Below are 14,394 nucleotides of genomic sequence, written 5' to 3' on the forward strand. Positions count from 1 at the left end.
GGCTCATGTTCGCAGCACAGTTTGACCCGAGTGTCTCTTGCATTAGATTCTATACACCAATGTGACCCTCAGCCTTAAAAGTAGACCATTTTACGCATCTCCACTGGTGGACATGGACAGAAGAGGCTTCATTACAAGAAAAATATATGGGCCCTTTGCAGTCAAATATCTCCTGATAATGCACAATTCCACCTACTTTGGAGGTGGCAGTCGTCCCCTTACCTCTTGGGCCGCAGGTTGCATCAATGTTATGACTGCCCCTGTGCATCTCCCAGAGAAACAGAATTCATCTATTATTGAGGACAGCTCTACTTTTCATAAAAACTCACCTTTAAGAATGTTTTTGTCATCAAAATGCTATTTTTGAACATTTTTTGGACCAATTATTTTACTGTGCAGTAATAAATATTTTGACCTATCCAGAGGATTAATTTTCTTTATTTCATACAAAGATAATAAAAAAAAACTTTTCCAAATTTTAGCTGTGTTTCAGTTGGTATTTAAAAAGAGACACGATTTACCAAAGGAAAAAAACATTTATTGAACTTTTTCACAGTGAGCGAGTTACATTGTACAGGTCAATAAAGAAATACAAATAATGAGGATTGCTACTATGTGATGAGGACTGACAGACGGCAGATCTGGTGTAAACCATTCCACCGTTTGCAGTAAATTAATGAACATTTCCATTAGTGAGATCAATACATAATAATCTGATAACAACTAGTCAACAAAAGTTTTGCTATACAAAAGGATACAATTCCTTAGCTAGTGATAAACTCTAGATCAGGGGGTCAGCAACCTGCGGCGCTCCAGCTGCTGTGAAACTACAACACCCAGCGTGGCCCGACAGCCGCTCTCACGGGTGGCCATAGAGTGCCACGGGTTGCTGAGCCCTATCCTAGAGAGAGTAGGGCTGATCCCTCACTTGGCCGGCAGATATTCATCCCGATTGCCCCATCATACACATGTATGTTAAGCTTGGCCCAACATGCTTGTGTGCTCAAAGTTGAGGCCTAACGTCTTGCAGATGTTTATATCCATCAAAAACAAGTAAGATCAGACATGCTGAAATCCAACATGCCCGATCAATCCGCCCCATGGCAATACTCAACGGAAGAATAGTTGGGATACTGCCTTACACATTAGATGCTTGTCAGGTCCAGACAAAAAAATAAAATAAAATTGTTAACTTTGGCTGACATTCATCTAACATATATTGCCAAATGTACCCAAAGTAAAACTCATCATTACACACTGAAACTGAAAATAAATAAAACATTACTATGGTTAACAATACTAGTTTTTTTTTTGTCATCTATATATAGCATGCAAATACACAGTCTGTAAAAATGGTACAAGCCACAGTGACCGGTAGCCAGTCGGCCGTGCTACCGGCACAGCAGAATATCCTCAGAACAGGCCGACCCGACTCTGAAGTTGAGTTTGGAGTCAAAGCTTCAAATGATGCAAATAAGATGTCGCCCGTCACTGGAATGATTGCCCAGACACCCTATTTACAGCCTTCATTTAGTAAAATGTCATGTTCAGTCCTATGTAAACCAATATATAATATAGTGGATCTATAATCTCTCTAGTGACACAAAGGGCCTGGAATGACAAGCATGAAACCAATACCTTCATCAGACACACAGTCACACAAATACAACCCTACAAAATATATTGTCATGTCTGTACCCGCCCGGCCACCATACAACCTCCCCCATACCACTCATTCATGCAAACACACCCTATACCCACCCAAACCCTACTATGCCCAGCCCACTCACACCAGCCATGCCAAATCTGCAGAACACAACCATTACATCCCAATTTTACCCTTCTGAAAAAGAATTTACAGGGGATTTTAGCAATAACAGGTAAATTGCATGCATTTGCAATGACTTTTGTTGATCCCCGACTCCCCTATAATCCAAGGATCTTGTATAGAACATCCGCATTCACATGTAAGGCCCCTATATACATTACACTAAAATGGGCTGAACCCGCCGATACCGGTGTATGGGGGTCTCAGAACTCTCCCCCTGACATAACGTTGAAGAAGAGAATGACCCGACACGTTGAATATCTGACCACTGTGTAATGTACATGGGGGCCTTTGGACTGGGTTTACACGTACGGATCATCAGATTATGGTCCATGTCAGAAGATTATCCCAACAAGTGCCGGGACCTGGCCAAAATCATCTACATTTGCTCCCATTCTATGGGGATCTTGTTTACTATGTAGATCTACAAATTACTATTTCTGATCAATTAACAGAATTACACATTTTTTTTTTTTTACGCCAGATAAATTTTTTTTTTTTGCAGATTATAGGTAGAAGAAATACATGTAAACCCAGTCTCATACTTCCCTATTAATTGAAAGAGAGGAAGAGACAAACATCTTTAGGGCTCATTCACACTTCAGTTTTTCACGTATAAGTTCTGTGTTTTAGCGCTAGTGTATATAATGGCCTGTGGGGTTATTCACATGTCTAATTTGTTGCATTGATCAGTGCAAATTTGCGGAAATGTGTCTGATGTTGATCCGAGTGTCGGATCAAACTCAGAAATGTAAGCAATGTACGGTCTCTGAGAAAATCTGATAAAACACAGATGACATAACGGACTGATCGATAGGAGAAGGTGAAGAAACTTTTTATTTTTTCCCTCCTTTGTGAAAAATTGATGACAGTGATGAAAAATCACTGATGAAATTTGGATGAGCCCTTACTCTAAGGCCACGTTCACACTAGCAGTATTTGGTCAGTATTTTATATCAGTATTTGAAAGCCAAAACCAGGAGTGGGTGATAAATACAGAAGTGGTGACGGGTTCCTATGATTGTTTCACTCCTGATTTTGCCTTATAAACACTGATGTAAAATACTGACCAAATACTGATAGTGTGAACGTGTGCAAACATAAGAAATGTAGATTTATGCACAAACACACGAACCAAAAGAGATTAAGTCTCTTCAATGAGCGCACATACACACACAAACTCACCCATGCGTTACCACCCCCACACGCACACCCCCACACACGATACAAACCCCCCACTCACACCTCAATCTCAGGATTGTCATTTTCACATCAAGAGACACAATGTTGGGTGAATCATAACACACTGAGAAACATCTTTTACTATTCTTACGCTAAGCTACTTGTGACAATAAAATAAAAATAAAAAACATGCCACTAAAAAAAAAAAAACTAATTAACATGTAATAAAACTGGAACGCATAAGTACTGGTATAAGAAAAAAAACTATAAAGCAAGGCTAGAGGCAGAACATCACTGCAATGACGTCTACGGACGTGTCGGTACTAGTAAAGGCTTAAATTCAATAATCAGATATTAAATACATTTTAAGATACTTTTCTCAACATAAATAAACAGTTTATTGTAAATTTAAAAAAACAAAAACAAAAAAAAAACAAAAAAACAACCACCCTAAATTAAAATCTCTATGGAATTGTGTTTGCAGAACGCTGTACAGCACTGCTCGTCGTGTGACTATACACAGGGGAGATTTCAAGTCTTCCCGGCCTTGGATCATTCTGCTGTTAGAAAAGGTCGTTAAATCAGCAGGGAAATCACAAGTGGTCAAAGCTGGTGCAAAGAAAACGAGATCTGCGCAGAGATCAGCCTGCAACTTCCACAGGGGTCAGCTGCAATCTGATGTGCTGCCGCCGCTCTTTTTCCTGTGCACTAGTTTTGCCAATTATGTCCTGACCCACCGGCACAAGGTTTAATACTACTTAGGCTTCCTCTTCGATCGGCATTAATTAGAGAGCTCTACTGACATGATATCACAGGTCAGTAAAAGTGGACTATGAATATATCATAATGCCAATGTTCTGTGATGGCTGTAATAGCCAGGCCCCTTTTTTAATATAGTAAAAAAAAAAAATGCATGTTTCATTTTACATTTAGGTTTTATCGAGCCAAAAGTGAGGGTGCTGGACTGGAGAGAAATGTGGCGTTTTCTTTGACTTGCAATTTCATCCTCCACTTGTCACCTTGTGCTTTTTTCCCCACCCTGGCATTCATCACAAACGTAAAAGTACTTTGTAGACCGGAAACGTCCATTATGTAGCCGCGAAGATGAAGGAAAGATCTTGGAATCCGTATGAGACAATCACTCACGCGGACGAAAAAAAAGGAGAGTTTGTATGCTTCATCTGATCCGTAGAACGGATAAAGGAGTCTCGCAAGTAGGCAGGCCACCCAGGCTTTCCAGGAAAACAACCTACAAGCTTTTTTTTTTAACCGAACTTGTAGACCGTCCTCTAGTCGGATGTGTTTGAGTGATAAAACAGGATATTCATAGTGCCCAGTGAAGTGGATATTACACAGAGGGTCCTTGTATCCACAAGTACCTGTATGGTTGAGTATACAGAGTCTTTAAAAATAGCAAATGTAGGAAAGATTAATGTGGACGTCAGTTAATGAATGCAATTTCTGGGATTTTACCCTCCGCCTGCAAGGAAAAAGAGAAAAAAAAAAAAAGACTTAAAGATTTGATATATTGCAATAGACAAAGGTAAACTAGAGAATCAGTGTGTATCTTTTTCAGAATGAATATAACGCTCTTTTTTATTGATGGAAGTAAAGTACCATGAAATATAATCTTCAGAGACCTGAGGGTGAAGATAAAGATTTCCATATACTGATTAGTGCGGCCTTTTATAGCAATACTGTTTTTTTTTTTATTATTATTATTATTATTTCAGCAAGGCTTTTCGGACTTAAGAAATAATGTCTCTAAATCAAAAGGTATGTTTCATGCACATACAAAGTGCATTTAGCAAGTAGTGGAACAAAGAAATGCCGTCCGTATGTGGCCATGCAGAAATGCAGTGTATGTCTACTGCTTATGGTGATTCATACAGGACAATAATAATTGTATGTCATTGCATGCTAAACATTAAACAATCTCAATGCACTGTCTGATACAAGGCAGCATCAAACATTCATCTGCTTATTACTAATGCTTATGTTTGGATCCTTAAGGCCAGAGCAAGCCATTCACTAACCACAAACCAGAATTTGTTGCTCCTGGAGCCATCACTATAGTCAGTTCTTCACTACAAGCATTTCAATCAGTGACTAACGAATTGAATAAAAGGTTTCGGGTTCTGGCCCTGGAACCAATTGCTCTTGCAGTCAGGATTATCAAAGGCTTGCATATGGCTTTTGGCACAGAAATTAGCGGTCAAGAGAGATATTAGCCACCATAGGGCTTTGGAAGTGAATGTCTAATTCCATCTTACAGCAGCCTTAGCATAAAACATTTGTAGTAACAGCCCTTCATATGCCTGGTAACAGAGTCCGCAACATTGCCAAGTAAAAATGACAAACCATGCCATAACCAAGCTTCAAAGCTGCCTGCAATTCTCAGCACTCCGGAACAGTACCTACTAATAAAGTAACAAAAAAAAGACTATATGGAACAATTCCCACAACAATCCATCAACTGGGAAGGTAACGGATTGCTGGTAAATGACAAAGCATTCTTTGGTGGTCAAGTAGATCTAGTACCAACATATAAGATGTTGAAAAGTTGTGAGAACCTATTAATCCAGAGTGACATTTATGAAAACTCAAGATTTATTAATTCGCAGTTCAAATTTATTTCATTTATCGGCAGCATTTATCAGCAGGATGTCGCCCTCGCTCCAAGGTTTTGCGCTGTTTTTCCTCCCTCCCACCAGCAGCACGTAAAAGCGTGCATCCAGCAATACTGTATTTTGGAAAGAATATAGAACATCTGGATCATGTCACTTGGGTCACTGCATGCTGGTGTAAGAGTAAGTCCGGGACAAATGTGCTCTTCTCTCCTCACTGCTAAGTCAGGTATATGTTTTGTGTACTTTAAACTGCATAGAACTTTATGAGCACTAAGTGAGGAGTTTATAAGTAATGTAATTGACAGAGTAGGAACGGTTTTATAGATAGTTTATATGTGGATCACGTGTGTATTTTGCTAACAAAGAGGTGAATGTGTTTTAATGATATTATAATGTGGTATTGCAATAAGATGGGGACAGTGTAAAGTTAGGATTTGAGTTTTGGAGTAGGATAAAATGATATAGTTAGGAACGGGAAAGTGTAGTGGAGGGCACAGTAGGATCAGGAAATAGATAAGAATGGAAGGGTAATAGTTAATGCAGATAGGAACGGCCCCAGTTTGGGAGGGGCACGGGTAAATATAAGGGAAAGGATTATATAGTTTTAGATAGTGCAGATGTTACCAGATATTTGGGGCCAGAGGGCCACAGACTGTGGGAGCAGCATGAGAACAGCAGTAACAAATTTTAATGGTTCATCCCGTAACGTCCAAGGCCAACAACCTGAAACAGGCATGGAAGAGCCTGCCTTGCCTTCGTCCCCTAAGGAAAAGCCGGACGGGGATTGACAAATGGAATGGCCCCTTGTCCACTTCTAACAATTAGGAGGTGTCCATTTGTTGCACTTATTTCAATGGAGAGCTGGCCACAAGCATTGCTACAGAATCACAAGCAGATGTAGCCACAATTAGGCTACGTTCACATTTGCGTTGTTGGGCGCAGCGTCGTCGACGCAACCCACAACGCATATACACAACGCTGCATTTTTTGACGCATGCGTTGACATAAAATAGTAATGTTCATGAATTTTGCCGCAGGGAAAACGCTACAAGTAGGGTTGTCCGCGCCCTGTCTGGTGCGTCAAATTGATGCATGCGTTGTAAAACGCAATACAACGCATACCGGCGCATGTCCATGCGCCCCCCCCCCCCCATGTTAAAGATAGGGGTGCATGATGCATGCGTCGGTATGCGTCGACGACACTGCGCCCGACAACGCAAATGTGAACGTAGCCTTACACCGGGTATTGTCTGAGAAGTTCCAGGATATCAGACCTTTAACAATGTGACCTGATACAATCTGAACAATGGAGGGCCTGCGTCGTCTCCGAGTCTCTCCGCACGATTGTACCCACAGGAAACTGCACTATCACATTGTTCACTTTAATGGAACAGTCTTACAATTCCTGCCCGAGTGCCCTCAGTGACCAGGCCCTCAAAAATCAGAATTTTATGGCATAACATAATAGCATTCTATCTTGGAGGTACCCCTTTAAAGGAATTATACAGGATAGACGCTTAAAGGGAACGTGTCATGTTTTTTAAAGCTATTATGGGGTTAAACTGCATTCTTTGAATCACTGTCAGGTGGAAAAAGATGCTGTGTGCACTTACTCTTAGTGAGAAAACATTTCCTTTCGGATTTCAGCTGTAGTCCATGTTTAAATCATAGTGGGCAGTAAAAGTCATGAAAATGAGTTGGAATTTAATTTATACTCATGATGACTAAGAGTTTACCATGTAATCAAAACTAAACTAAAAGAAAATACAATTCAGCCTCAATCAATCTGTCCTTACCTTGAGTTTCATAAAAATCTGAGCTGCCTGTTCGAAGTCCCAACCATTGTCCTGAAGACACCTGCGGGGGAAAGTTGTACAGTTATAGTGACCCAAACTATAGGGCACACACAGCTGAAACATGGCTCTTTACGGGCGCTAACTATTTTGTGCCAAGACAAGAAGCTGGATTCCCCCAAAAGGTTTCGTTTTGAAAGGATATCCCTGCTTTGCTCTGGCAGAGTTTAATCCTGTTCTGAGGCTACAGTATACAGATCCAGGCTGAACAATTGTACAGTAGTCAGTGCCATCCTGACTCCATACACATGAGGCTGCTGGACTCCGCCGAATGCTCCTGGGGTATTTTTTTTTTAAAGAGGACGCTGCCGGACTCCTCAGCAGCGGCTTATGTCCCAGGGATAAAGGGTCTGGACATAGGAAAGCTGATGTGCTAACATGTCTGGGAGCCTTTATGAGGTCCGCCTTTACTGTATTTGAGGGGCATCACGTTTTAGAAGCAATCATTTTTTGTAATTCTTGAAAAGTTAAGTTCTTACTTTTGAGACCATTCAGAATTCATTGAAGAAAACAGTGAGAATGCTTGCACCAAATCTTGCGGCACTGTTGCAAGGACCGGTACTGGGCTGCTGGAAGGGGTAGGAGCTGGAGTGGCAAAGGCTTTCCGAATCTCCTCTGTCGTGGCATTCCTTATGAACTGTTCGTCATTCACTAAAAGGAGCCTGAGGGGTACAAACATTTTATTTTCATACAATATTTAAAAGAAATCTCAACAAAGCATACACACAATAACAAGCTTGCTAAAAAGTGTCAGCCTTATATCGTGGAATAAGAGTAGACAATTCATAAATCGATCTGCCCGATTGGAAACATATCTAAAGGTACCTTCACACATAACGATTTCGTTAACGATATCGTTGCTTTTTGTGACGTAGCAACGATATCGTTAATGAAATCGTTATGCGTGACAGCGACCAGCGAACAGGCCCCTGCTGGGAGATCGTTGGTCGCTGGGAATGATCAGGAGATTTTTTTTTGGTCGCTGATCACCCACTGTCATCGCTGAATCGGCGTGTGACGCCGATCCAGCGATGTGTTCACTGGTAACCAGGGTAAACATCGGGTTACTAAGCGCAGGGCCGCGCTTAGTAACCCGATGTTTACCCTGGTTACCATTGTAAAAGTTAAAAAAAAACAAACAGTACATACTCACATTCCGGTGTCTGTCACGTCCCCCGGCGTCAACTTCCCGCACTGACTGTGTCAGCGCCGGCCGGCAGTAAAGCAGAGCACAGCGGTGACGTCACCGCTATGCTCTGCTTTACGGCCGGAGCTGACACAGTGCAGGGAAGCTGACGCCGGGGGACGTGACAGACACCAGAATGTCAGTATGTACTGTTTTTTTTTTTTTTTTAACTTTTACAATGGTAACCAGGGTAAACATCGGGTTACTAAGCGCGGCCCTGCGCTTAGTAACCCGATGTTTACCCTGGTTACCCGGGACTTCGGCATCGTTGGTTGCTGGAGAGCTGTCTGTGTGACAGCTCTCCAGCGACCACACAACGACCTAAACAGCGACGCTGCAGCAATCGGCATCGTTGTCTATATTGCTGCAGCGTCGCTAAATGTGACGGTACCTTAACTCAGTGACCGTTCTGCCTCGGATCAGCACAGCTCTATATTACCATTGTATTAGTAGCAAGGAAAGGTGATGTGTATATTATCATCAGATACCCATCAGTTCCCAATGCTGGATCCTGAACCAGGTCACAATTCTGGACCCTTTTACATTGGACTACCAGGAAATAAAATATTAATTTTTTGTTCTGAATGTTGATCCAGTCAATCAACACTCTGCACTCAGGAGGGAAACACTTTCTCTTTTATGGCAGTCTGCATCACACGCTATGGATGTACCTATATCCCATTTCCTTTCTTATCACTTGGTTAGACTGGATCCTTTTCAACCATTTGTCCTTTTCCATCCCATTTTCCACCATAGACCACTGTGGGACATTATCCTAGACAACCAGGCAATCAAATATTAACCTCCCTCCTTTAGTGAAAACTATACAAGCTAATGACATTTCGGCTAAATTCAGACATCTGTATGTCGCGAACCAACTCACGGACTGGCTGGGGGTCTCCTGGCCCAAACTCAACAGCCTAATAGGTATTTATAAGGATGTCAAGTTCAAGTCTGGAGACTGAAAACTAGTCTCTACTCAGGCTAACACACTGATGTGTGAATGTAGCCCAAGCCCCTGTATATCCATCAGGGAAGTTCTAATTAGTCTGAAATTTTGCTTTTGATGTGCTTTTGGTCTAAAATGTGATTCTGACTTACCCTCCATCAGAGCCTGGCACAGCGATGAATACCCGAGTGAAAGCACGTACAGGGTCATTCGACTGCCCCTCAACTAAAAGGAGTAAAAGTAAAGTGATCAGTACACATTTTAGAAGGGGAACCCCTGATGAATTAGAGCAATTACATTTTCACAAGAGAGAACTGACGGAGCCAGTTTTTCACCTTCGTCATTTATGGTGCTTCCTTATTGGCACAAACACATTAAATTACAGGGTTGGACAAATCAGTCACGAGAGTGGCAAGAAAATCATGGCTGGCAAATGAAAACTGATGGTCAGTCAGCAGGGAAACTTGCTCATCAGGCATTCATATCGCTTCCTATGCATTGTTAAAGTGGCCTCTGCTACATAAGACACTGCTACCAATTGGATTTGCTATTGGATGTGCACTTTGGATACCTGATTGCTAATGTCGGTTTTAAAGATGCCATTTTTCAACTTGCCGATATACTCATTTTTTAATGTTATGTCCAGTCTTTATTAGCGGAGCCTTGTTTGGCCAGCCTTTACCCTAGCTGCACAGCAAAACCCATCTATAACAATGACTACAGATGCGACTATACAGTGCCTGCACCGTAAAGTAGAGTGAATGACAAATGGTCACATCCTCCTCCATCTGTTGCCATTTTATGGACAGGATAAAGGCTGTCAGATGATTAGGAGGTGTCTTACTGAAAGAAAAAGCGAGACACAACATAAAAATATATATAGCGGTAAATTGTATATAATTATCTTTAAAACTCACTTGTTATAAAGGGATATCCGGCACCGCTCACTTCCGCATGATGTTACGACCCCACAAACCTGCTGAGAAGTGTGCATGATCGGCAGCTATCACCCAAAGATCCTTTAATGAGGAGCAGGACACCGGCAATATATCGGACGATGTAGAGCGTGGGGGTCGCAACGTCATCGGCACTGTGCAGTCGGTTGCAGAAATTAGCATTGGATAATCCCTCTGTGGTCAGCCCCATTTATAACTCCTCCACTACTAACTGCACATAACAAAAAAAGAAAAGCTAAAGAAACAGAAGATACGCACCTTTAAATACACCGTTCACAACAAAGCACAGTAGTGTGTTCTGTAAGAAAAACCATCATTACTGAGGTATAATGGGATATTTCCAGGGTTATCAGTAACCCAGAAGAAGGGTGCACAAGCTGCTTAATAGAAAGTGAAATACTCCGTTAATAATTATCGGAGATCTAAATAACATCTGTGATGAATATTGGGATAAAAATAAAAATACTCAGAATAGGTCGGAGGGACACATAACAACATTTGGCACCTATATACAGGAGATAGGTTTGATTGATCTGTGGAGGGTTAGACATATTGGGGAGAGAGGGTACTCATGTTATTCACCGGCACATGCCACACTCTCTAGAATCGATATGGCTCTGGGTAACAGGATCTTGGACACACTGGTTGGGGAGGTGAGATATCTGCCAAGGGCCTTGTCGGACCATAGTCCAATTGAAGTAGAGGTTAGATTGGAGGGGGCTCGCTCGCTAAGTGGGAGAGAATGGAAGATTCATCCTAATTGGTTACAGAGTATTGAGTTGGAAAGTATAGGACGGGAGGTGGCGGAATTTTTTCTCTTAAATGATGGAAGCGCCGACGCTCTTACAGTTTGGGATGCAATGAAGGCGTACCTGAGGGGACTACTGTTTAGGGACATTAGTAGGTGTAAGCGGAGGACGAGAGAGGTAGAAAAAGCGGCAGTTGAGGAGTTGAAGGAAGCAGAGGATGGGATGGCCACACTGGGAACCCCTGAGGCAGAGAGAAGAATGAAAAACGCACAAAATCATTTGGAAAAAATTCTGCTAGGCAAAGCTGAGAGGAAACGAGATTTCCAAAGGGTATTGTTCTATCAGGAGGGAGAAACAGTGGGACATATGCTGTCGGTAGTGGCTGCTGCTCAGAGAGGTTCTTCATATATACACTCTTTGGATTCTGCTAGTGGAGGTAAAATAACGGAAACACCTGAAATTTTGAGAGCCTTTGCGGACTTCTATGCAGATTTGTATTCCTCTCGGGTTGGTGAATCGGTCGAGGATGCACTGACTTTCTTGGAAGGTCTGGATTTGCCGAGACTGAGTGAGGCAGATAGGGAGAGCCTTGAGGCCCCTATCACTGAGGAGGAATTGAGTCGGGCATTGATGTCTATGGCCAATGGGAAGGCGCCTGGGGTCGATGGGTTACCCGCTGAGATCTATAAAGGGTTGGCAGAAGTGTTGATTCCTAGATTAAAAATGGTATTGGAGGAAGCTAGGTCTTGTGGGCGCTTGCCAGCCTCTATGAGAGAGGCCATAATAGTGGTCATTCCAAAGGAGGATAAGGACTTGGGGAAACCGGAGTCGTACCGCCCAATTTCTTTACTAACAATTGATGTCAAGCTTCTGGCCAAGGTGTTGGCTCTCCGCCTCTCTAGTGTTATTGCGAGTCTGGTGCATTCGGACCAATCTGGCTTTATGCCGGATAGATCAACGGCGATCAATTTGCGGAGGTTATATGTAAATTTGCAGGTAGAGTCTGATAACTGTGGTCGAAGAGTGATTGTATCGCTAGATGCACACAAGGCGTTTGACAGCGTCGAATGGGGGTACCTCTGGCAGGTGCTGGAATGTATGGGGTTTGGCCCGCAGTTTGTGGCCTGGATACAGCTGTTGTACTCATTACCATCCGCCAGAATTAGAGTAAATGGGGAGCTATCTCGTCCTATAGGGCTGGCTAGGGGTACTAGGCAGGGATGCCCGCTGTCACCCCTCCTGTTCGCGTTGGCTGTAGAACCTCTTGCTGCTAAGATTCGGCAGTCGGATGGGGTCCCTGGGTTTAGGTATGGCAAAGTAGAGGAAAAAATAGCGTTATATGCGGATGATGTTTTGCTGTTCCTGGAGGATCCAGACAATTCACTAAGAGGGGCCGTTGAAATTGTTGAGAGATTTGGTACTGTGTCGGGACTAACAATTAATTGGGATAAGACGGTTCTTTTTAGAGTGGATGACGTAGGAGAGAATGTGAGTGAGGATGTTGGGGATGAGAGGCTGAAGGTGGTTTCCCAATTTAAATATCTTGGAATATGGATTTCGGTGCCGGTGGCGGAGTTTCTGCAAAGAAATTTGACTCCTGTTATGGGGGTACTCAAGGCGAAGGTAGATGCCTGGAATAAACTACATCTATCGGTCGTCGGTAGGGTAAACCTTATTAAAATGGTCCTTATGCCCAAAATTCTTTATGTTCTGCATAACGCACCAATTTGGATCCCTCGGGGGAAGTTCAGGCAGATTAATGCCCTCTTTAGAAGTTTGATATGGGGTAGACAATATCCACGTATTAGCTTGGAGACGCTTCAACGACCCAAGGAAGATGGTGGTTTGGCTTTGCCCAACCCGGAAATATACTTCCTTGCGGCCCAGAGCCAGCATTTGAAGGGCTGGGCGCGAGGGGCGTCATCCAGTGCAGTACAACAGCTATTGGAAGAGGTGACGGACCGACGACCGATGGCCAGGTGTTTGGAGGATGGCTCATTGGGCGCGCTGGGGAAAATATACCCAACCCTGTTCCTGATTCGTAAATTATGGAATAGACTAAGGCAGATTCGTGGGGTTACAGGGTTGACTAAATTCACACCGATATGGTCTAACCACAACTTAAAGGATTTTGAGGCCCTGGGAGGATTGATGGAATGGCAGAATAAGGGAATTTGCTTTGTTCACCAGATAATCCAGCAGCAGGAGCTGAAGTCCTTTTCCCAATTGCAGGAAGAATTTGGGCTGCGATCCACAGGGGAATATCAGTATGCGCAGATGAGACATGCCTTTAGAGCTCAGAATAAGAAGGCTGATATCAGGGTTCAAGATGATATAGTGTTGGAGTATGTGTGTGGTGACGGGACTACAAGGGGAGTTATTTCCACTCTGTATAAGGACCTTATGCACACATTTCTGCTAGATTTCCATATAAAGGCGAGAGCTAAGTGGGAGAGAGAAGTGGGGCCGATGGAAAATGAAACCTGGGAATCGGTGATGGAGTGGGTTCCGCGGCTATCCTTGAGTGAACCGTATAGGCTCTCGCAGCTATACATTTTGCATAGGGTATATAAATCTCCGGAAGTGTTATACAAAGCGGGATTGCGTGCCAATTCTGGGTGTCCGAGGTGTGCGAGTGAGAAGGCAGGAATATATCACATGATGTGGACGTGTCCGAGACTGGCTGCCTTTTGGGTGGTGGTTTTGAGCCGGGTTGAAGCAGCATATAAGTGCAGAGTTGTTAGAGACCCGATAGTATGTGTGCTGGGATATGTGGAAGAAATTGGAGTTGACAATACTTGGAAGATTGCAATCGCTAGGCTACTTTACATGGCCAGGAAAGTAATAGCACGAAACTGGATAAACGCGGAACCACCTGTGAGAAGGGAATTTCTCCAATATGTTCAACATGGTCTAAAATTGGAAAAGGGGGTGTACAGTAAAAGGGGGAAAATAGAACTCTTTAATAAAATATGGTCTCCTTGGCTTGATTTGGATTGAGGAGTATAGGCGTCGTGTTTCCTAAGACCTGGAAGAGGATAAATTACAAGAGGCAGATAAT

General features: G+C 42.9%; 1 protein-coding gene across 1 annotated transcript in view; it reads right to left on the bottom strand.

Moving 5' to 3' along the window:
* Nucleotides 1–516: 516 nt before the first annotated feature.
* NXF1 (nuclear RNA export factor 1) overlaps nt 517–14,394 on the bottom strand; it is a 62,465-nt gene continuing 48,587 nt past the window's right edge. The window contains exons 17-21 of the mRNA XM_069738455.1: nt 10,843–10,882; nt 9,781–9,853; nt 7,973–8,155; nt 7,437–7,497; nt 517–4,490 (exon numbers count right to left, since the gene is read on the bottom strand). Coding sequence (XP_069594556.1) covers nt 4,452–4,490; nt 7,437–7,497; nt 7,973–8,155; nt 9,781–9,853; nt 10,843–10,882 — 396 coding nt within the window. The 3' untranslated portion in view covers nt 517–4,451. The remainder of the gene's footprint in view (nt 4,491–7,436; nt 7,498–7,972; nt 8,156–9,780; nt 9,854–10,842; nt 10,883–14,394) is intronic.

This window comes from Ranitomeya imitator, chromosome 9 (genome assembly GCF_032444005.1).
Source record: "Ranitomeya imitator isolate aRanImi1 chromosome 9, aRanImi1.pri, whole genome shotgun sequence".
Taxonomy (NCBI): Eukaryota; Metazoa; Chordata; class Amphibia; order Anura; family Dendrobatidae; genus Ranitomeya; species Ranitomeya imitator.